This window comes from Bos indicus, chromosome 4 (genome assembly GCF_029378745.1).
Source record: "Bos indicus isolate NIAB-ARS_2022 breed Sahiwal x Tharparkar chromosome 4, NIAB-ARS_B.indTharparkar_mat_pri_1.0, whole genome shotgun sequence".
In the NCBI taxonomy this organism is placed as follows: Eukaryota; Metazoa; Chordata; class Mammalia; order Artiodactyla; family Bovidae; genus Bos; species Bos indicus.
In genome coordinates, this window is record NC_091763.1 from 48,855,118 (window position 1) to 48,879,419 (window position 24,302).

At 38.0% G+C, this 24,302-nt stretch overlaps 1 protein-coding gene across 3 annotated transcripts in view; it reads right to left on the reverse strand.

The window, feature by feature from the left end:
* Positions 1–24,302, reverse strand: part of COG5 (component of oligomeric golgi complex 5) — a 281,625-nt gene that overhangs the window by 236,969 nt on the left and 20,354 nt on the right. For all 3 annotated transcript variants that reach the window (XM_070787248.1, XM_070787249.1, XM_019959426.2), the window contains one exon: positions 11,543–11,663. In XM_070787248.1, the coding sequence (XP_070643349.1) occupies positions 11,543–11,663 (121 nt within the window). The remainder of the gene's footprint in view (positions 1–11,542; positions 11,664–24,302) is intronic.

Below are 24,302 nucleotides of genomic sequence, written 5' to 3' on the forward strand. Positions count from 1 at the left end.
CTCTAAAACAGTCTTAGAGGCAAGCATATAGTAGGGTTTTAAAACATTTATCAGTATAGAATTGATTATTTAAGCTTGTATGTGTTGTGTGTATGTGCTAAGTTTGTCTCCAACTCTTTGCAACCCATGGACTGTAGCCCACCAGGCTCCTCTGTCCATGGGACTTTCCCTGCAACAATACTGGAGTGGGTGCCATTTTCTCCTCCAGGGTATCTTCACCACCCAGGGATCAAACTCAAGTCTCCTGCATTGCAGGCAGATTCTTTACCGCTGAGCTATCAGGGAAGCCATACATAAGTTTGATTAGAATAAATACTAGTTTTCTTTTACACCCAAATCATTTACCTATAAAATCTTTAATGTGGCCTGAGGCCATTATTTGTTTCTTAAGAGCAACAGGGAAAAAGATATATCATTAGCCATGATATCAGAAGAGTATGCAGGATATTTTACAACCCCTATTCCATTACAGCTGTTAACTTTAAAAACATGTTAATCTTTCATATCTGTGTATAAAGAAAGTACCCATTTCCTGAAAATAAAAAGTTATATAGCTTTGCACTTCTGTGCTTGTATGTGTATTTTATTTTGTTTTGATAAGGTTTTCCTAGTTCAGAACTTCACAGATCAGCCACTCTCTTTCTTACAACAACAAATAATCCTTCATCCAGGTAGCTGATATGGTATAGATGCATTTGCTTTTTATTTGCTACCAGAACAAGTTACCACAAACTTAGAAGGCTGAAAACTACACATTTATTATCTTCCAGTTCTGAAGGTTAGAAGTCTCAACGGGACTCAAAATGAGTCTCAATGGGAGAGAATCAAGGTGTTACCATAGCTACATTCCTTTCTGGAAGTTCTAAGAGAGATACCCTCTCCTTGTTCATTCATTATGTGGGCAGAATTTAATTCCTTCAGGTTGTAGCACTGAGGTTCCCATTTCCTTGCTGTCATTTGGGGACAGTTCCCAGCTACTAGAGGACATCTGCATGTCCATGCCTCCCTTCCTTTAATTTCAAAGCCATCTATGGTAGGTTAAGTACTTTCACGCTTCAAATCTCTCCAGCCTCCTCTTCTACCATTCCATTTCTCTGGCTCACTCTTTTGCTTTCCGCTTTCACGTTCAAAAACTCAAGTATTTAGAATGGTCCCATCTGGATAATCAGAGTAATCTCATCTCAAGGTCCACAAGAAACTACATCTGCAAAGTTCCTTCTGCCATATAAAGTACTGTATTCACAGGTTCTAATGGCACCCCACTCCAGAACTCTTGCCTGGCAAATCCCATGGATGGAGGAGCCTGGTAGGCTGCAGTCCATGGGGTCGCTAGGAGTTGGACACGACTCAGCGACTTCACTTTCACTTTTCACTTTCATGCACTGGAGAAGGAAATGGCAACCCACTCCAGTGTTCTTGCCTCGAGAATCCCAAGGACGGGGGGGCCTGGGGGGCTGCCGTCTCTGGGGTCACACAGAGTCGGACACAACTGAAGCGACTTAGCAGCAGCAGCAGCAGCAGCAGTGAGTAAGATGGAGAAGGAAATGGCAACCCAGTCCAGTGTTCTTGTATCTTTGAGGAGACGCATTATTGTGCCTACCATACAACTGGTTTCCCTGGTGGCTCAGATGGTAAAAAATTTGCCTGCAATGCAGGAGACCTGGGTTAGATCCCTGTGTTGGGAGGATCCCCCAGAAAAGGAAATGGCAACCCACGCCAATATTCTTGTCTAGAAAATCCCATGGACAGAGGAGCCTGGAGGGCTATGGTCCATGGGGGTCACAAAGAGTCAGACATGAACAAGCACCTAACACTTTCACTTTCACCATACTACACCATACTTGTTGAACTGCACTGACTTAAAGCAAGGAACAAAAGAGCATGTCACCATCTTTTGGCTAAATAAAAAAAAATTCCTAAACTACAGAGTTCAAAATACTCAGCAATCTTCATCAAATACTACCACTATCAAAGAATCCATCAATTTAGATAGACATTATCACTAAATCCTTACCTCTTCTTAAATGGAAAAATATCTAAGTATCTTAACGTACTCAAGGCTAACTCTACTTCTCACTGTGAAACAGCACTGGTTTCTACCACTGGCACTAGTTTCTACCACTCTCTGTCTTCACTTTCTTGATGTTCCACAAATCTTTATCTGGAAGAAAGCTTCCCACAAAGCTAAAGACACCCTGAAAGACACACAGGGTTAAATGAAAACTTCTGGAAAGCATGACACTTTTTATAGCCCAGAAACAAAAATCAATAAGACCCATCAGTGCAAGACACAACCATCTAAAAACTTAGAATCCTCATATTAAATATATCTGAAAACTAGAGAAAGGGTGTTGCTGCTTTTAAACTAGCTTTGGCTAAAAGAAAGAATAACTTCTATGGGTACAGTTCTTCTGTTTCTCTTCTAAGTAAATGAAAGACTTGCCTCAAGAGAACTTGCCTTAGAGAACTGACTTATCTTAGTTAAACAGACAGAAAAAAGATCCCATAAAACTTTAAGTAAAAATTTTCACAAAATATGTCATCCTTTCAAAATAGAGTAATAACTTTTAATAGTAGTAGACTCAAAAGGCAAAGTAAAGATAAAATGAGTTGGCAACTTTATTGTTCTATATTTGCACATTACTTAAGACTCCATGAATCATTCTTGTATCCATTCATTCTTTAGGAATACAGAGATTTTGTATACACAAGTCTGTACTGAACATTAATCATATTAAAAAACTAATATTAATGCATGGATTCTCAACCTACATAGATTTTTATCAAAGCAATTTAAATTTACAAAGCTCATCTGACTTTATGGACTTTGACTGCATATGCATAAAAGGCAAATACAAATTATCTTAGTCTAGCTTTCACTAATGGCAGAGCAAATTGGTCAAGTATAGTTTCCTACAGATAATTTCTAAACCTAGATAAGCCATTTTATGTCTTTATTTTGTAATTGAAAGAAAACTGCTTTACAATGTTGTGTTGGTTTCTGCTCTACAACAACACAAATCAGCCATAATTATACATACATCCTCTCCCTCTTGAGCCTCCCTCTCCTCTTCCAATCCCAGCCCTCTAGGTCAAAACAGTGTTATACAGAAACTTTTCTCCAGCTATCTATTTTACACACGAGAGTGTACAGATGTTGATGCTATTTTCTCCATTCATCCCACTCTCTCCTTCCTCTACTGTGTCCACAAGTCCATTCTCTACATCTCCATTTCTATTCTTTCCCTGCACACAGGTTCATCAACACCATTTTTCTAGATTCCAGATGTATATGACTTAATATATGGTATTTGTTTTTCTCTTTCTGACTTACTTCACTCTGTATAACAGGTTCAAGGTTCATCCACCTCACTAGAACTGACTCAAATGCATTTTCATGGCTGAGTAGTATTCTACTACTATTGAACTATTTCAAATCCTAAAATATGATGCTATGAAAGTGCTGCACTCAATATGCCAGCAAATTTGGAAAACTCAGCAGTGGCCACAGGACTGGAGAAGGACAGTTTTCATTCCAATCCCAAAGAATGCTCAAACTGCACAACTGCATTCATCTCACATGCTAGCAAAGTACTTCTCCAAGCCAGGCTTCAACAGTACATGAACCGTGAACTTCCAGATGGTCAAACTGTATTTTAAAAAGGCAGAGGAACCAGAGATCAAAATGCCAACATCCACTGGATTATCCAAAAAGCAAGAGAGTTCCAGAAAAACATCTATTTCTGCTTTATTGACTATGCCAAAGCCTTTGACTGTGTGGATCACAATAAACTGTGGAACATTCTGAAAGAGATGGGAATACCAGACCACCTGACATGCCTCTTGAGAAATCTGTATGCAGGTCAGGAAGCAACAGTTAGAACTGGACATGGAACAACAGGCTGGTTCCAAATAGGAAAAGGAGTACGTCAAGGCTGTATATTGTCACCCTGCTTATTTAACTTCTATGCAGAGTACATCATGAGAAACGCTGGGCTGGGAGAAGCACAAGCTGGAATCAAGATTGCTGGGAGAAATATCAATAACTTCAGATATGCAGATGACACCACCCTTACATCAGAAAGTGAAGAGGAACTAAAAAGCCTCTTGATGAGAGTGAAAGAGGAGAGTGAAAAAGTTGGCCTAAAGCTCAACATTCAGAAAACGAAGATCATGGCATCTGGTCCCATCACTTCATGGGAAATAGATGTGTAAACAGTGGAAACAGTGTCAGACTTTATTTTTCTGGGCTCCAAAATCACTGCAGATGGTGACTGCAGCCATGAAATTAAAAGACGCTTACTCCTTGGAAGGAAAGTTAGGACCAACCTAGATAGCATGTTCAAAAGCAGAGACATTACTTTGCCAACAAAGGTCCGTCTAGTCAAGACTATGCATTTTCCAGTGGTCATGTATGGATGTGAGAGTTGGACTGTGAAGAAAGCTGAGCGCCAAAGAATTGATGCTTTTGAACTGTGGTGCTGGAGAAGACTCTTGAGAGTCCCTTGAACTGCAAGGAGATCCAACCAGTCCATTCTGAAGGAGATCAGCCCTGGGATTTCTTTGGAAGGAATGATGCTAAAGCTGAAACTCCAGTTCTTTGGGCACCTCATACGATAAGTTGACTCATTGGCAAAGACTCTGATGCTGGGAGGGATTGGGGGCAGGAGGAGAAGGGGATGACAGAGGATGAGATGGCTGGATGGCATCACTGACTCGATGGACATGAGTCTGAGTGAACTCCGGGAGCTGGTGATGGACAGGGAGGCCTGGCGTGCTGCAATTCATGGGGTCTCAAAGAGTCAGACACAACTAAGAGACTGAACTGAACTGAAATGATGGGTATTATCTGTTAAATATAAATTTGACTAACATTAAATTCAAGTAGTTAAAAAATGAGGGTTTATCGGTATGTTATTTTATTGATAACACAATTATGTCTTCAACTACTGGCAACCCTCAATATCAGCATAAACCCATTATTCTGGATTTGAGCACAGCATCACTCCGATCTGGGGGTAGCTGAATCCAGTCACATATGTAAGTATTTCCCCTGGTGGCTCAGACAGTAAAGAATCTGGCTGCAATGTAGGAGAACTGGTTGGACCCCTGGGTCAGGAGGATCCCCTGAAGAAGGAATGGCTACCCACTCCAGAATTCTTGCCTGGAGAATTCCATGGACAGAGGAGCCTGGAGGGCTACAGTCCGTGTGGTCACAAAGAGTCGGACACAACTGAGTGACTAACACTTTCACTTTGAGACCATCTAAATCATTGGAAAAGACCCTGATGCTAGAAAAGACTGATGGCAAGAGGAGGGAGCAGCAGAGGATGAAATGGTTGGATAGCATCACCGACTCAATGGACGTGAATCTGAGCAAACTACAGGAGACTGTGGAGGACAGAGGTGCCTGGAGTGCAGCAGCCCATGGGGTCACAAGGAGTCTGACACAACTTAAGCGATCCAAAACAACAAATCAAACACAGTCACTGAAAACATTTGTCATCATATGTGACCAATACTGTAGGTTTAAAAAGGCATGTATTGAATTTGCTATGTTGAAGCTATATATGTTTTAAGTGCATTTAAGATATCATCTCACCTAAAGATCATCATATTAAGTGAATTAAGTCAGAAAGAGAAAGACAAATACCATATGATATCATTTACAGATTAAATCTAAAGTATGGCGCAATGAACTTAGCTATGAAACAGAAACAGACTCACAGACACAGGGAACAAACTTATTGTTACCAAACAGGAAAGGAATAAAGTAAGAGTTTGGGATGACCAGATACAAACTACCACATAGAAAATAAACAACAAGATCCTACTGTGTGTAGCATAGGGAACTATATTCAATAAACCATGATGAAATAAATCATGATGAAAAAGAATACTAAAAAGAACATGTGTGTGTGTGTGTGTGTGTGTGTGTGTGTGTGTAACTCACTTTGTTGTACACCAGAAACTAACACAACATTGTAAAACAACTATTTGTTGTTGTTGTTCAGTCACGAAGTCATATCCAACTCTTCTGCCAGCCAATGGACTATAGTCTGCCAGGTTCCTTTGTTTATGGGATTTCCCAGGCAAACCAACTATACTTCAACTAAAAAAGAAGTCATCTTAGACCTAATTTATTCCTGGAAACAGTTATATGGATTATTTACAAATTTCCCACTAATAAACAATTTTTAAAAGCCTGAAATAAAACTTCCTAAAATTTTCATTAACTATATCATCTTACAGACATCTCAAAAAAATTAATTAGTTCATCAGTTAATCACGTATTATGTGCCAAGACTATATAAATGATACTTTTTCCCACCTATGAATAAATCAAAAATGTTTGCATATAAGTGCTGTTTTATCAGATTGAGAAAGTATCAGTTATAAAAAGGATATTAATTGATAAAAGGAACTTAGACTATCCATTCCTTCCATAATAAATATTTCATAAAACGCTTCTGTGATAAATTTGGTTTTAAGAATATTTTCTCATGATATATGGTGCTAATATGCTGCAACTCAGCAACAAAATTATAAAACTCAGAACAGACCAGACGCAATGAAAATTAATGCAGGATATACTTTCTTTTTTTGACTGTGCCACTCAGCATAAAATACATTCACTGTATAAACATGGTATATCTTAAATGTGATTTAAGTGTATTGCCTTAACTAATGCTCCAAAAAAGACCGAAATTATCTACCCCCAAGACTTTTCCTGAAGAAGTCACAAATCATTGTGATACAATTTAATCTTGAAATCTGCACTAGTTTTTTTTTAACCATACATAATAATCTGAATGAAAACTACATATAAGTCTGCACTAAAAAAATTCTGCTTATTCTGTCAATAAGTTACCAGTTTGATTTTAATTTTTACTCCCCTAATGCCTAATGATGTTGAGTATTTTATATGCATATTTTCCATTGTGGTTAAGATGGTAAAAGCATCTGTCTGCAATGCAGGAGACCTGGGTTCGATCCCTGGGTTGGGAAGAGCTCCTGGAGAAGGAAACGGCAACCCACTTCAGTACTCTTGCCTGGAAAATCCCACGGAGAGAGGAGCCTGGTAGGCTATAGTCCATGGGGTCGCAAAGAGTCAGACACAACTGAGCGACTTCATTTCACTTTCCATTCACATACATTCTTTGATGAAGTATCTGTTCAAACAGTTTGCCTATTTTTTAATTGGGTTGTTTATGTTCTTACCAATGTTCAAAGTTTTTCATATATTCTAGATACAAGTCCTTTATCAAATATATACTCTGCAAACATTTTCTGTCTATGGCTTTTCATTCCTCTAACAGAATCACTCATAGAAATTTAAATTTAAATTTTGAGAATTAAAATTTAATTTAAATTTTGAGAACATCTAATTTACCAATTTGTGTGTGGTGGTGGGAGGAGGGGACTGTGCTTTCAGTTATACATCTAAGAAATCATTTTCAAAGCCATAAAAATGTCCTCTGTTTCCATTCAGAAGTTTTATAGTTTTAAGTTTTACATTTAGGACAATGATCCACTTTCAGTTTTGCTTTATTTTTTTAATATGAAGTAGGTCCGAATACAAGTTCCCTGTTTTACATGTGGCTATCCAATTGTTCCAGTACCATCTGTTGAGAACACTATCTTTTCTTCAATAAATGTGCCAAAAATCCATTTTTCTTACATGTGTGGATCTTCTTCTGGGCTCTCTACTTCGTTCCATTGACCTATCTCTTTGTCTTGGTTAGTAGAAGTCATTGCAATAGGTCTTCCAATCAGGTATGGTTAATACTCCAATTTTACTTTCTTTTAAAAGTTTTGGCTATTCTAGATCCTTTGCATTTGATTATGAATTTTACAATCAGTTTGTCAATGGCTAATAAAAGCCTGCTGGAACTCAGACTATAATTGTGTTGAATCTATACAAATCAATTTAGAAAGACTGGGCATATTAAAAACGATCAAGTCTTCCAATTCACAGACAAAATTTATTCACTTATTTAGGTCTTTTTTAATTGTTCTCAATAATGTTTTTAGTTCTCAGTATATAGGTCTTGTGTTCAGTTCAGTTGCTCAGTTGTGTCCGACTCTTTGCGACCCCATGAACCACAGCACGCCAGGCATCCCTGTCCATCACCAACTCCTGGAGTCCACCCAAACCCATGTCCATCGAGTTGGTGATGCCATCCAACCATCTCATCCTCTGTCGTCCCCTTCTCCTCCTGCCCTCAATCTTTCCCAGCATAAGGGTCTTTTCAAATGAGTGAAATGGCCACCTCTTCACATCAGGTGGCCAAAGTATTGGAGTTTCAGCTTCAAAATCAATCCTACCAATGAACACCCAGGACTGATCTCCTTTAGGATGGACTGGTTTGTTCTCCTTGCAGTCCAAGGGACTCTCAAGAGTCTTCTCCAACACCACAGTTCAAAAGCATCAATTCTTCGGCGCTCAACTTTCTTTATAGTCGAACTCTCACATCCATGCATGACCACTGGAAAAACCATAGCCTTGACTAGATGGACCTTTGCTGACAAAGTAATGTCTCTGCTCTTTAATATGCTGTCTAGGTCGGTCATAACTTTCCTTCCAAGGAGTAAGCGTCTTTTAGTTTCATGGCTGCAATCACCATCTGCAGTGATTTTGGAGCCAGAAAAATAAAGTATGATACTGTTTCCACTGTTTCCCCGTCTATTTGCCTCTTTTGTCAAATTCAACCCTAAGTATACAGGTCGTGTGTATCTTTTGTCAAATTCAACCTTAAGTAGTTCATATTTTTGATGTTACTATGAGTGGTATTTTTTAATTTCAATTTCCAATTGCTTGTTAATACTATTATGTAGAAATACAAGTAATTTTATATATTCATCATACATCCTGAAATCCTGCTAGATTCATTTATTAGCTCTACTAACTTCTTCTTGTGAACTCAAAGCAAGATGCTGCTACTGCTAAGTCACTTCAGTCGTGTCCAACTCTGTGCAACCCCATAGACGGCAGCCCACCAGGCTCCACCGTACCTGGGATTCTCCAGGCAAGAACACTGGAGTGGGTTGCCATTTCCTTCTCCAATGCATTAAAGTGAAGTCGCTCAGTCGTGTCTGATTCTTCGCGATTCCATGGACTGCAGCCTACCAGGCTCCTCCGTCCATGGGATTTTCCAGGCAAGAGTACTGGAGAGGGTTCCCATTGCCTTCTCCAAGCAAGATACTACTACATACCTATTAGAATGGCTAATATTAAGATGACTGACTGTAACAAGTGTTACCAAGGATGTAGAGAAAGTACAGTTTTCATTAACTTTGGGTTGAATACCTGGGCAATTTCAGATCATATACACTTAGTATATGATCTGGTTGTTCCATACCTATATTTTTTATCAAAGAGAAATGAAAGCAAATGTCTATAAAAACACCTTTATATGAATGTTCATGATAGCCTGATTTGTAATAACCAAAAATTAGGAACAACTGAAATACAAATCTACAGGTGAATGAATAAACCAACTGGGGAATATCCATATAATGGAAAACTACTTAGCAATAAAACAGAATGAGCTATTGATACACACAACACAGACGCATCAAAATAATTAAGCTGGTTAAAAGAGGCCCCCCCAAAAAAAACCCACATACAAACTATCTGATTCCATAGAAAGCAGATCCATAAATGCATGAGAAAAAATTATCAAGGGGCATAAGGAAACTTTGAGGGAGATAGTCATGTTCACTATAATACTGATGGCTTCAAGTCACAACTTGCCAATATGTAAATTTTCAATATGCTGCAGTTTACCGTATATCACTTAGACCTCAATTTTTTAAAAAAGAAAATGTACCAGCATGCTAGGTCCCAGAATAGACTTTTTAATTGATAAATAACTTTAAATTGATATATAATTCACATAGCATACAATTCAACTTTTTGAAGCACACAATTCAGTGGCTTTTTGTAGTGACAGAAGTTGTGCAACAATCACCAGTATTTAATTCCAGAACATTTTCACCACTCCAAAGAGTGGCACCCATTAGCAGTCACTGACATTCCCCTCAGTCCCTCAGAATATAATTAATTTCCAGATGATGATGTATTTCATCTGGTCACTACATTTCAAGCTTCAAGACCTTTCAAGTTTGAGAGACTGGTTTTAAGTTAATTTCAAGTACCTGCTACTGTTTATCATTGTATTCTTTCTAATGAGAACCAAAACCATACAAATATAAACACGATAATTTCACAGAAGTTCCAATCACAGAAATATCATTTATAGTGTACATGTGTACCATTACAGTGATTACTAAATTATTAACATTAAAACATTAACTCCAAATCTCTTGGCTCTCCTTATTATCAATGCCAGGACTGTCCAAGAATACAGTGGGGAATGATGAAGACGTGATGCCTCTGAAATTTTTGAATAGCACATAATCTGTGCCTTAATGAAGAAAAAAGAAGACATCACCATTTGCCTCACAGCATATGCTGTTTCTAGAAGAGATGATAATCAAAATCAAAACCTAGCGATTTTTTATTATGGAAGAGTGTAAGTGATGATAAATATAAGCCTTGGAATAATGTGTGTTTGCTTTTTAATGATTCTATCACCCTACATTTTATTTTTTGGAGCACAGAAATTAAATGTGACAAAGCAAAAAATAACAGCTGATACTAGGATTTTTTACACTTTTATATTTAGCACATATTATGAAAAAACCCTAAAGTATGTCTCACTGCTTAAAAATTAACTTTTTATATAACATATTCCAAGCACACTAGATTACAAGTTCAATATATTCCCAATGATGTGCCTAAGCAATGTATCTGAACATTATAAATTGAAATGCTGTTGAAGCATGATTTGTGAAGGATATTACATTTTTATAATCAAAAACAAGCAATAAGCATTACAGTATGACTACATAATTTAAATATCAAAGATAGAAAAATTCAAAAAGAACATAAAATGCACATCTTTCTGATGTTCTTTTGGCACAACTACTTTCAAAACACATTACTAAGAGTAAGGAGACTTTTGATATTTGAGATGGATGTAATCAAGGACTTTCTGAACCTAAAATGGTACAAATTCCACTAACCACATCCACTTCAGAAAAATTACTGGGTACCCAATGAAAAGAAGAAAATCACAAAGCCTCATTAAAATGCAGGTGTTAGGTGGTTCTTTGTATACTTAGAAGATATTCAAAATTTTGCCTAAAAAATTATGAACTCCTTCATCATGGACCTTGCAACTTGTTAATAATCAAAGCTGTGACTGTTAAACCCTCAAATGTCAAGAGGCTGTTCTAAATGTTTGAGAAAAGAATGATGAATGAGAAATGAATTCAAAAGATCTTCTAGGCACCATATCAACATGAGACTTGTGACCTAAAAAACAGCACTTCTGAACATTTCCCCCTAGGGAATGAAAACTTAAGTTCACATAAGACCTATACACAAATGTTAAAGTAGCTTAAATTTATAATCACCAAAAACTGGAAACACAAATATCCTTCAACCAGTGAATCGATGAACAAGAGGACTTACCAAGTTCATTGAGACTCTGAGCAGCTTTTGTTATCTCTCTACTTCCCCCCTGCAGTTGTCCTTGGAGTCTCTTACTGAGATACAAGATGCGAATGATTCTCCGAAGCAAATCACAGGCAACCTGTGAAATGTTAAGTAAGTAAAGTCAATCCATGAAGTTTCATGACATAGTGAATCGACTGTCTAATCTTCCCAGATGCTAGAGATCCAATATCCAGGCAAGACAGAGCTCTGCCCAATTAAAGCAGAATCAGGTTTTTGTTTTTGTTTTAATATCCTTATGCAGGCCCAGTGTACAGCCAAGGTTGACAACCACTGTGCTAGGGCTGCTCAGCTTCCTAGTACTGTTCCTTATTGTTTCTTAGTTTATTGTTCCTACGTCCCTAGGGGAACAGACTTACTAGACCTTAAAGAATAAGCATGCCCTTAATTGATTCTTCCTAATTTATCATTAATGACTAAATGTAAAAGAGAAAGCTATTTTAAAAATAAACCTATAATTTGTATGTCACCTTCTATTCCCTTTTCTGTTATTACATCTAATCCTGGGTCTTTACCTACCCAAAAGACTAAGACATGAAATAATGACTCATGTATTTCTAGACAGAGGTAATCCAGGGTGACTGCCAGGAGAGAATGACAAGAAAGGAGATTGATGGAGTAACATATATGTAATTACTGTCAGCTTAAGTGGTGACAATAAAGAAAAAAGAGACAGTCTATGTTGCTACATCACAGCCATCTTTGAATGATCCTGAAGCTGGATGAAGCAACAACATCTCCCATCTAAGGAGGAAAATCCTAACTGGTGGCAATAATAATTAAAAGCCCTAGGAAGACAGGGTCCTGAGGCTTCAACTATAAACATTTTTTCTGAAAGAAATATACATATACCTCAGAGCCACACACAGCCCCACTCGTGCACATACAACATACACAAATATACAATCAAATATACGTTTACAAACATATGTAAATCAAGGCAGCCAAGTACTAAACATGTTTAACTGACTGCTTTTCTGAGTAACAACAGTTTGAACTACTTAAAATAATAAAATAATGTCAAATAAAAATCCCCCCCCCACCCACAAACTGAAGATTTAGGCATCTTAATCTTTTAGTTGAGTTCAGTTCAGTCGCTCAGCTGTGTCCAACTCTGCGACCCCATGAATCGCAGCACGCCAGGCCTCCCTGTCCATCACCAGCTCCCGGAGTTCACTCAAACTCATGTCCATCGAGTTGGTGATGCCATCCAGCCATCTCATCCTCTGTCATCCCCTTCTCCTCTTGCCCTCAATCCCTCCCAGCATCAGAGTCTTTTCCAATGAGTCAACTCTTCCCATGAGGTGGACAAAGTATAGGAGTTTCAGCTTCAGCATCAGTCCTTCCAAAGAACACCCAGGACTGATCTCCTTTAGAATGGACTGGTTGGATCTCCTTGCAGTCCAAGGGACTCTCAAGAGTCTTCTCCAATACCACAGTTCAAAAGCATCAATCCTTTGGCGCTCAGCTTTCTTCACAGTCCAACTCTCACATGCATACATGACCACTGGAAAAACCATAGCCTTGACTAGACGGACCTTTGTTGGCAATGTCTCTGCTTTTGAATATGCATGCTATCTAGGTTGGTCATAACTTTCCTTCCAAAGAGTAAGCATCTTTTAATTTCATGGCTGCAATTACCATCTGCAGTGATTTTGGAACCCAAAAAAATAAAGTCTGACACTGCTTCTACTGTTTCCCCATCTATGTCCCATGAAGTGATGGGACCAGATGCCATGACCTTTGTTTTCTGAATGTTGAGCTTTAAGCCAACTTTTTCACTCTCCACTTTCACTTTCATCAAGAGGCTTTTTAGTTCCTCTTCACTTTCTGACATAAGGGTGGTGTCATCTGCATATCTCAGGTTATTGATATTTCTCCCGGCAATCTTGATTCCAGCTTGTGCTTCTTCCAGCCCAGTGTTTCTCATGATGTACTCTGCATATAAGTTAAATAAGCAGGGTAACAATATACAGCCTTGACAGACTCCTTTTCCTATTTGGAACCAGTCTGTTGTTCCATGTCCAATTCTAACTGTTGCTTCCTGACCTGCATACCTAGAGCCAGACATCCTGGAATGTGAAGTCAAGTGGGCCTTAGAAAGAAAGCATCACTATGAACAAAGCTAGTGGAGGTGATGGAATTACAGTTGAGCTATTTCAAATCCTGAAAGATGATACTGTGGAAGTGCTGCACTCAATATGCCAGCAAATTTGGAAAACTCAGCAGTGGCCACAGGACTGGAAAAGGGCAGTTTTCATTCCAATCCCAAAGAAAGGCAATGCCAAAGAATGCTCAAACTACGGCACAATTGCACTCATCTCACACGCTAGTAAAGTAATGCTCAAAATTCTCCAAGCCAGGCTTCAGCAATATGTGAACCGTGAACTTCCAGATGTTCAAGCTGGTTTTAGAAAAGGCAGAGGAACCAGAGATCAAATTGCCAACATCCACTGGATCATGGAAAAAGCAAGAGAGTTCCAGAAAAACATCTATTTCTGCTTTATTGACTATGCCAAAGCCTTTGACTGTGTGGATCACAATAAACTGTGAAAAAATCTTTTAGTTAAATTTGATTTATTTTATGAATAGGTCATGGAAGCATATAATTCAAAAGATCAGAAGATAAAAAGTCACCATCATATTTCTATGTCTCAACTATGTAATCACCAAAAATAACCACTATTGTCACTTTCTTGCTTGTCAGAATTCTATTTTTAGATGTACTATTTGGAATGTAAAATCCCAAGCAATCATTCCTCTTAAGATTCTAAACACATCATGAGGAGAAATACCAGATCTTACTTTAGCCTAATCAGCACAAACTGTCTTTCCAGAATTCCCTTCTGCTGTTGCTGCTAAGTTGCTTCAGTCGTGTCCGACTCTGTGCGACTCCACAGATGGCAGCCCACCAGGCTCCCCCATCCCTGGGATTCTCCAGGCAAGAACACTGGAGTGGGTTGCCATTTCCTTCTCCAATGCATGAAAGTGAAAGTGGAGTCGCTCAGTCGTGTCTGACTCTAGCGACCCCATGGACTGCAGCCCACCAGGCTCCTCCGCTCATGGGATTTTCTAGGCAAAAGTACTGGAGTGGGGTGCCATTGCCTTCTCTGCCAGAATTCCCTAATATCTAACCAATAAAGGATATGCCCTCAAATATGAAAGCTTTGAGCTTATTTCTAATGCTTTTCTGTTTAACCATACTTAATCTGTCACCAAGTTTTACTGATTATTCTTCTGTTGCATAATACAATAATTATTTTACCTCTATTCCCAAAAGCATCACCCTAATCCAAATCTTTACCACTTTTATCTTAACACTGTGGTCTCCTGGGTAGCTTTTCAATCTCTTGCTGAAATCCATCTTGCTGGCTTTATTGTCTTAGAAACAGTTTTCAGCACTTTAGTCCCCCCTTTTAATAAACTTCAGTGGCTCTCTACTAACAGATTATGTTGAATTCAACAGCATTTAATAAAATCCTCAGTCAACACATCTTAGATAATCTATAAGGCACCAACTTGCACCATTTCCTAATATAGTTGCTTCCACTCCAATTTCCTTTTCTTATTTTTTATTTCATACTTTTATCAGAAAATATAATACAATTATTCAGCATTGACAAGAAATGATCTATCAAGACAGAAAAAGACACAGAGGAATCTTGAATGCATTTTACTACGGGAAAGAGTCAATTTGAAAAGGCTATATATTATATGATTCCAACTATATGACTTTCTAGAAAAGACACAACTATGGAGACGGTTACAAAGATGAGCCATTGCCAGGAGTTGGGAGAATAAAGAGTCAAAGTAAAGAGGATTTGGAGGGCATTGGAAATACTATAGAAAGATGGATGTGTGCTATGTCCTTTTAGTCGTGTCTGACTCTTTGAGACCTATGGACTGTAGCCCACCAGGCTCCTCTGTCCATGATTCTCCAGGCAAGAATACTGGAATGGGTTGCCACACCTTCCTCCAGGGGATCTTCCTGACTCAGGGAATCGAACTCACATCTCCAGCAGCTCGTGCACTGCAGGCAGGTTCCTAACCGCTAAGCCACCAGGGAACCCCCATAGTGATGGATATATGTCATTATTATTTTGCAAAAGCCATAGAATATATACTAAGAGAGAACTATGGACTTTCATAATGATGTGTCAATGTAAGTTCATCATTTTTAACAAATATGCCACTCTGGTGACAGATATTGACTAACAGGGAGGCTATGCATGTGTGGGGACAAGGGATACATGGGAAATCTACATCTTCCTCTCAATTTTGCTATGAATCTAAACTGCTCTAAAAAAATCAGTATTTAAAAATATATTTAGATATTATATATATAGAAAATTACATACAGAAATTAAATAAATCAACTTGGAACTACCACATGGATCAGGAAACAAAACTCTCTCTGCCACTACATAAGCCCTCCATGTTGTTGTTGCTGCTGTTCAGTAGCTCAGTCGTGTCCGACTCTTTGCGACCCCATGGACTGCAGCACGCCAGGCTTCCCTGTCCTTCACTGTTTCCCAGAGTTTGCTCGAATTCATGTCCATTGACTCGGTGATGCCATACACCATCTTGTCCTCTGTCGTCCACTTCTCCTCCTGCCTTCAATCTTTCCCAGCATCAGGGTCTTTTCAAATGAGTCAGTTCCTCGCATCAGGTAGCCAAAGTATTGGAGCTTCAGCTTCAGTATCAGTTCTTCCATTGAATATTCAAGGTTGATTTCCTTTATGATTGACTGGTTTGATCTCCTTGCAGTTCAAGGGACTCTCAAGAGTCTTCTCCAAAACCAAATTCAAAAGCATCAATTCTTTGGCGCTCAGATTTATTTTAAGGTCCAAACTCACATCCATACATGCTGCTGCTGCTGCTAAGTCGCTTCAGGCATGTCCGACTCTGTGCGACGCCATAGACAGCAGCTCAGGAGGCTCCCCTGTCCCTGGGATTCTCCAGGAAAGAACACTGGAGTGGGTTGCCATTTCCTTGCCCAATGCAGGAAAGTGAAAAGTGAGAGTGAAATCGTGTCTGACTTTTAACAACCCCATGGACTACAGTCTATCAGGCTCCTCCGACCATGGGATTTTCCAGGCAAGGGTACTGGAGCGGGTTGCCATTGCCTTCTCCACATCCATACGTGACTACTAGAAAAACCACAGCTTTGATTATATGGACCTTTGTTAGCAAAGTAATGTCTCTGCTTTTTAATATGCTAAGTTTCTCATACCTTTTCTTCCAAGGAGCAAGCGCCTTTTAATTTCATGAATACAGTCACATTCTGCAATGATTTTGGTGCCCAAGAAAATAAAGTCTGTTTCCTTTGTTTCCCCATCTATTCACCATGAAGTGATGGGACCAGATGCCATTTTCTTAGTTTTTTCAGTGTTGAGTTTTACACCAGCTTTTTCACTCTCCTCTTTCACTTTCACCAGGAGGCTCTTTAGCTCCTCTTAGCTTTCTGCCATAAGGATGGTATCATCTGCATTATTGATATTTGTCTCAGCATTCTTAATTCCAACTTGAGCTTCATCCAGCCCAGCATTTCACATGATGTACTCTGCATATAAGTTAAAGAAGCAGGGTGATAATACACAGCCTTTATGTATGCCTTTCCCAATTTGGAACCAGTCTATTGTTTCATGTCTGGTTCTAATTGTTGCTTCTTGACTTGCATACAGGTTTCACAGGAGGCAGGTCAGGTGGTCTGGTAGTTCCATCTCTTGAAGAATTTTCCACAGTTTGTTGTGATCTACACAGTCAAAGGCTGTGGAGTACTCAATGAAGCAGATGTTTTTCTGGAACTCTGTGGCTTTTTCTATGATCCAATGGATGTTGGCAATTTAATCTCTGGTTCCTCTGCCTTTTCTAAATCTAGCCTGAATATCTAGGAGTTCTCAGTTCACATACTGCTGAAGCCTAGCTTGGAGAACTTTGAGTATTACTTTGCTAGCATGTGAAATGAGTGCAACTGTGCTGTAGTCTGAACATTCTTTGGCACTGCTCTTCTCTGGGACTGGAATGAAACTGATCTTTTCCAGTCCTGTGGCCACTGCTGAGTTTTCCAAACTTGCTGACATATTGAGTGCAGCACTTTCACAGCATCATCTTTTAGGATTTCAAATAGCTCAGCTGGAATTCCATCACCTCCACTAGCTTTGTTCATAGTGATGCTTCCTAAGACTCACTTGACTAAAAGATGTCTTGCTCTAGGTGAGTGATCACACCATCGTGGTTATCTGGATCATTAAGATCTTTTTTGTATAGTTCTTCTGCATATTCTTGCCACCTCTCTTAAATATCTTCTGCTTCTGTTAGGTCCATACTGTTTCTGTCCTTTATTGTGCCCATCTTTCATGAAATGTTGCCTTGATATCTCTAATTTTCTCGAAAAGATTTCTTAGTCTTTCCCATTCTATTGTTTTCCTCTATTCCTTTGCATTGATCACTGAGGAAGGCTTCCTTATCTTTCCTTGCTATTCTTTGTAACTGTGCACTCAGATGGGTATATCTTTCCTTTCCTCCTTTGCCTTTCACTTCTCTTTTCTCAGCTATTTGTAAGGCCTCCTCAGACAACCATTTTGCCTTTTTGTATTTCTTTTTCTTGGGAATGGTTTTGATCACCACCTCCTGTACAATGTTATGAACCTCCAACCATAGTTTTTCAGACACTCTATCAGATCTAATCCATTGAATCTATTTGTCACTTCCACTGTATAATTGTAAGGGCTTTGATTTAGGTCATATCTGAATGGCCTAGTGGTTTTCCCTACTTTCTTCAATTTAAATATGAATTTTCCAATAAGGAGTTCATAATCTGAGCCATCAGCTCCCAGTTTTGTTTTTGCTGACTATATAGAGTTTCTTCATCTCTGCTGCAAAGAACATAATCAATCTGATTTCAGTATTGACCATTCTGGTGATGTCCCTATATAGAATCATCTCCTGTGTTGTTGGAAGAGGGTGTTTGCTATGATCAGTGCTTTCTCTTTCAAAACTGTTAGCCTTTGCCCTGCTTCATTTGGTACTCCAAGGCCCAACTTGCCTGTTACTCCAGGTATCTCTTGACTTCCTACTTTTGCATTCCAGTCATAACGTCCTCCACCCAACCTCCCTACTGGCTTTTGAGAGACATCATTCTGGCTTTTGTCATAATCATATCCTTATTTTTTTCATTTATAGCTTCATCACTGAAGTGTATATACCTAAATGCTATAGTTTAATTTTGTTCTTTTTAAATCTATATAGGTTCCCTTAGCATCTTTTTTCCTTTGCAATCTGTTAAATATGTTGGATCATCTGATCTATACAGTTTCCCACGGACTGGGTTTAGTTGATTACTGTCTTCTAGTTTAACAAGCCCCTGTATCTTCTATATTCCCTAAACATTAGTAGTTGGATATAAGCAGCTTCATCAGATTCAGGTTAATATTCTGGGCAAATTTATTCATTACTGTTGTTAGCAACACTGATACTCAACATCAAAATCCATTAACACATAATTTGCAACAGACAACAGATGTAGAGAACAAACATATTGATACCAAAGGGTAAAAGAGGGGATAGGATGAGTTGGGAAATTAGGAGTGACACATACATACACTACCAACAGATCACTATTGAGAACCTGCTGTATAGCACAGGGAACTCTACTCAGAGCTCTGTGGTGACCTAAATGAGAAGGTAATCCAAAAAAGAAGGGATACAGTAGGAAACACAGGAGATTTGGGTTCAATCCCTGGGTCAGAAAAATCCTCTGAAGAAGGAAATGGCAACCCATTCCAGTTTTCTTGCCTGGAAAATCCCATGGACAGAGGTACAGTCCAGGGGGCCACGAAGAGTCAGACACAATTTAGCAAGCAAACCCCCACCATCAAGTATATGTATGGCTGTCATTTTGCTGTACAGCAGAAACTGACAGCAGTATAAAGCAACTATACTCCAATTTATAAAAAATAATTATTATTATTATAACTGCAAAATGGTGTTACTCCAGTTTTATCATTTTGTCTTTATCTGCTAGCATATAAAATGTCTCTATTAGAAGAAGCTTTACCTCATCTATGTTAGTTTATCCAGTGGTACTGTTCATATAGAAAAGTAAGAATTATCACTGGGTTCCTTCCGTTGGTTTATCAATGGTTTATTTTCCTAAGAGCCACAAAAGATGAACAATTAAGTTCACTGTTTTGGGTATCATTATGAACTCATAGATTTAAAGATAATAAAAAGATGTGAAGCCACTGTAGCTCTTATCCTTACAGGTGCTCACCATGTCCCATTTTTGGCCATGGGAGCCTCTGAGCCTGATCACATCTACTGATTTGCCGGAGACTGACAGGTTTTCTGGGATATAGGTGTTGCAGTGTTAAAACTGACACAGCTGGTCACCCTAGAGCCTCTTCAAGTTGGCTCCTGAATCCTTTTGTCATGACTCTACTTAGTGGTTATTGATAGTTTCCTTGGGATATACAGGTATAAAAATATTATAATGTATATTTCATGTCCCAGATCTGGAATCAAAGATTTATCAAAGAAGCCCTGATTTCCTTTAGAAGTCAGCAGCATTTGAAGACCATGTTGGGGAAACCAGGTCTGCTCATTTCTGAGACTTCGGAGTACACACAGTTAGGAAATGTTGAAATTAAAATACCACATAAATATTCATTTGCTTGATTCCACAATACACATAAAACAGTCTCAGATTAACATTATACATATATACAAAAATATATACATATGATGTGTACACTATTTTAAGATAAAATTAGAACATCTCATAAGTTCACTGATACTTCCACTTAAATAGGAACACAGAGTATTTATACTTAATCTTCTAAATTACATATGTAAATTATTTCTTCCACAGAGACTCCTGGCTCCAGAGACATCAGAGATAACAGAATTAGAATATGTATAATTATTCATTTGCTTTGCTGCATGATACAAACATTACCTGAACTCAAAACCGAAACTACAAATAAAAATATGATTGATGACAATTTAAAAAAACGGTTCCCCACATACTCTCCCCACGATGTCTTAGAGTTGAATTTTATTTCTTTGTCAAAACATACAGCCAGGGACTTCCTTGGAGGTCTAGTGGTTTGGAGTCTGCCTTCCAGCGTGGGGACAGCTGTTTGATCCCTGTTAGGAGAACTAAGATCCCACATGCTGTGGGGCAACTAGGCACCACAACTCCTGAGCCTGCTCACCTCAACTAGAAAGAAGCCTGTGCACCCCAAGGAGACATCTCACGTGCCACAAGACCCAATGCAGCCAAAAATAAATAAATATTTTTTAAAAGTAACATACAGCCATTACATACTACTTTATATCCCTCATTTAAGCCTCGTTCTTACTGTCATTGCTAGTTTTTACTTTGAAGTTTCTCTAGTCATTTGATTGTCTCAAGTATATCATCTATCAGAGTCCTAATAAAAGGTTATAGGAGCAAAAGTCCCTGGATTCTATGAGGACAGCAATCTCTATACATCAAAATCAGTTCAGCTGTTAAATCCATTATCTTTTGCTGCATAAGAAACCAGCCCAAAACACAGTGGTTTTAAACGATTTGTTCTTCCTCAAAACTCTGTGAGTCAGGAGTTTAGGCAGGGTTCATGTGCTTCATGTGGTATCCCCAGGTTACTCATTCTGCTACCTCCTGCTAACCACAAGGCTTCACTCCCCTGTCCCGTGCCTCAGCGCTTCTCTACCTTCATCTCCCCACCACCAGCACATGCTTTCTCACACCTTGATGGTCTCACAATGACTGTACTCTCAACGGAGAGTGGCTTTCCCAGAGCACAAACAAAAGCTGCTGCGCCCCTTGAATGCTAGCTCCCAAACTAGCCCAGCATGACTCCCACCAGCAGCGGTTCTCCCGTTTTGCTATCCTGCCTACTCTCAGTGTTTTCAAAGTGTTTAGGGACACTGGCGTCTTATGCTGCTGCTGCTATCTTCCCTCTTCCTTCCTTCCTGGTATATTACTTGTTTGGTGGATAATTATTTATAAAGCCAGTTAACTAAATCATCATCACACAGAACAATGCAGATAAAATTATTTGACTTCGTTATCAACTGAAAACTAAAAAGAATCCTATAAATGTATATGGTGAAAAACACATACATGTAAAAAACATGAACATAAAAAGAGAAAAGGCTTTATGAATCCTTTCCTCCTCCTTCATATCAACATTTTCTCAAACTTTCTTACTTATATAATTTTGAAGTTAAAAAACTAAATTAAAAACCTTAAATTGGAAAGCTAATATATGTGACTTAAAAAGTAAAATGATAAAAAGTGAAAAAAATCAAAAGATAAAAAATTTATATGCACGTATGTGAATTATACCTCAATAAAGCTGTTGTATTTTTCAAAACATATGATTAAAAGTGTTAAAAAAAAAAATAAGATTTGAAAGTTTAAAAACTCATTTTCTTATATAACGTTAAAGTTAAAAAAGTTTATATATTCTATGTAAAGGATAATAAGCTCTTAAATTTTTCTTTCTGAAAAACTCTGAGGCAGTTCATAAGCAAACGTTACTAAAAAGAGCTAAGATGGAGATGATTCTTGGGGTGATAATTAAATTCAACTCATGTTTTCATGTATATAGATGAAGTCAGAAGCTTCTGCTCAGAGAAAGAAAAAGCCTTCTGGAAAGAGTAAAGTGGGGATAAAAAGCAAAAAAAAAAAAATTAAAGGTAAAAGTACTTTCTTCTAATTGAGGGTACAGCATAGTGATTTTATGTTCAAGGCAAAAACAAGTTCAGAGCCATTTCTTTCTTCTTCTTATATCACATGCACTTAAATGAATTTAAAGCTCAAAGAATAAAAAGATTAAACAGGAACATTAAAGTTTCTCCAAAATTTAAAATGGAAATGTCTAGACAAAGTAAACAGAATAAAAATGGTTAAAACATAAAATTCCAAAGAGCCCTTGGACATCAAAGAAGTTTCAATTTCCATGATGAACATCCCTCTTATAGGTAAGACTCATCCTAAGGTAGGAGTCAATTTAGGAAAAATTAAATACTAGAAATAAAGATATCAAAATGTACCTGGCACATTTTTCTTTTCTTTCTCTCCCTTCTCCTCTTTCTTCCTTTATGATAAATTTACCAGATACTCAACTCAGTTGCTGCTATGCAGTAGTATAATATTTTTTACAATAAGACTATAGAAAATAACACTAATACATATAAAAAGTGTTTATTTTAAACACAAATAATCCTGACCTCACACTATCATAACCGTAAGAATAAAAGCACTCATAAAAGAAACTATCACAGTGTCACGGAATCACAGCATTTTACAGCTGGAAGAGAATTCACAGATCCAGTCCAAACTTTCACTGTATAAAGATACTAAACCACCAAGAACACCACAACAAATATAGTAATTATGTAAAGTGAAATGTGTATTACTAACCTTACTGTGGTAATCATTTTACAATATATACATCTACCAAATAATCACACTGTGCATCTTAAATGTACACGTTATGTCAATTATATCTCAAAGCTGCAAACAAAAAAATAATAGTTTGTTCGTGACCATGAAGCTAGAAGGATGAAGAATGTAGTCGGGTCTCATAACACCTAGTCCAGTGCTCTTCATCCATGCTTTATGAATCTAGATTTGATTTTAATTTTTCTACTACAAGCAAGTTTCTAAAAACCAGGAGTCATACTTTCTACTTTTTTACATATTCCATAGAATCAAAATCACAGAATACTAAATTTAGCGAGAGAAATTCTGTTTCAGTCTGAACATTGCTGCATATTGGCTATATGAACTTCAGCAAGTAACTTTCAGAAGCTAAGTTTTTATTCACTCATAAAGTGATGAGCTATGTAACTTCTAAACACAATTATTGACTTAGAATACTTGAAATTTTTCATAAAGTCCCACATAAATTTGAAAAAAAAAATTTTTATCATGAATTCCAAGTGAGGTAGCAAAAATGAGATTCTTAAAACTTACTGTCAAAAGACTGTACTAAACAAAGAGGGGAAATGAAGTGCATGATGCTGCATTTCGTAACCATTTAATATGGTACATAACACTATTCTACAGCTTCCCAAGTGGCATCAGTGGTAAAGAATCCGTCTGCCACTGTAGGAGACATAAGAGACGCAGGTTTGATCCCTGCATCAGGAAGATCCCCTGGAGGAAGAAATGGCAACCAACACCAGTATTCTTGCCTGGAGAATCCCCTGGACAGAGGAGCCTGGCAGACTACAGTGCACTGGGTCGCAAAGGGTAAGACACGATGGAAGCAACTTAGCGCACACACGCATAGAACACTATGCTAAAGCGAAAAATTCCTAAAACAAACCAGAGGAAATCTACAGATTACCTTCAAAAGACCAGGTCAGAATGACAGTTTCTCAACAACTAAACTGGAAGCCAGAACAGAATTGAATTATGTATGACACATATAAAAAGTTAACAAGGAAGGGAGGGAGGAAGGAAGGAAACAGAAAAATAACTTAAAAGGGACCAAAAGATTTGAAAAGACATTTCTCCAGAGAAGATACACAGTGACCAACAGGCACAATAAAAAATGCTCAGTATCACTAGTCACTTGGAAAATTTGTATCAAAACAACAATATACTACTTCATAAGTGGTAGGATGGCTATATTAAAAAGAAAAGAAGTATTGGCAGGAAAGGAAAAAATTGAAACCCTCATACATAGCTGATAGG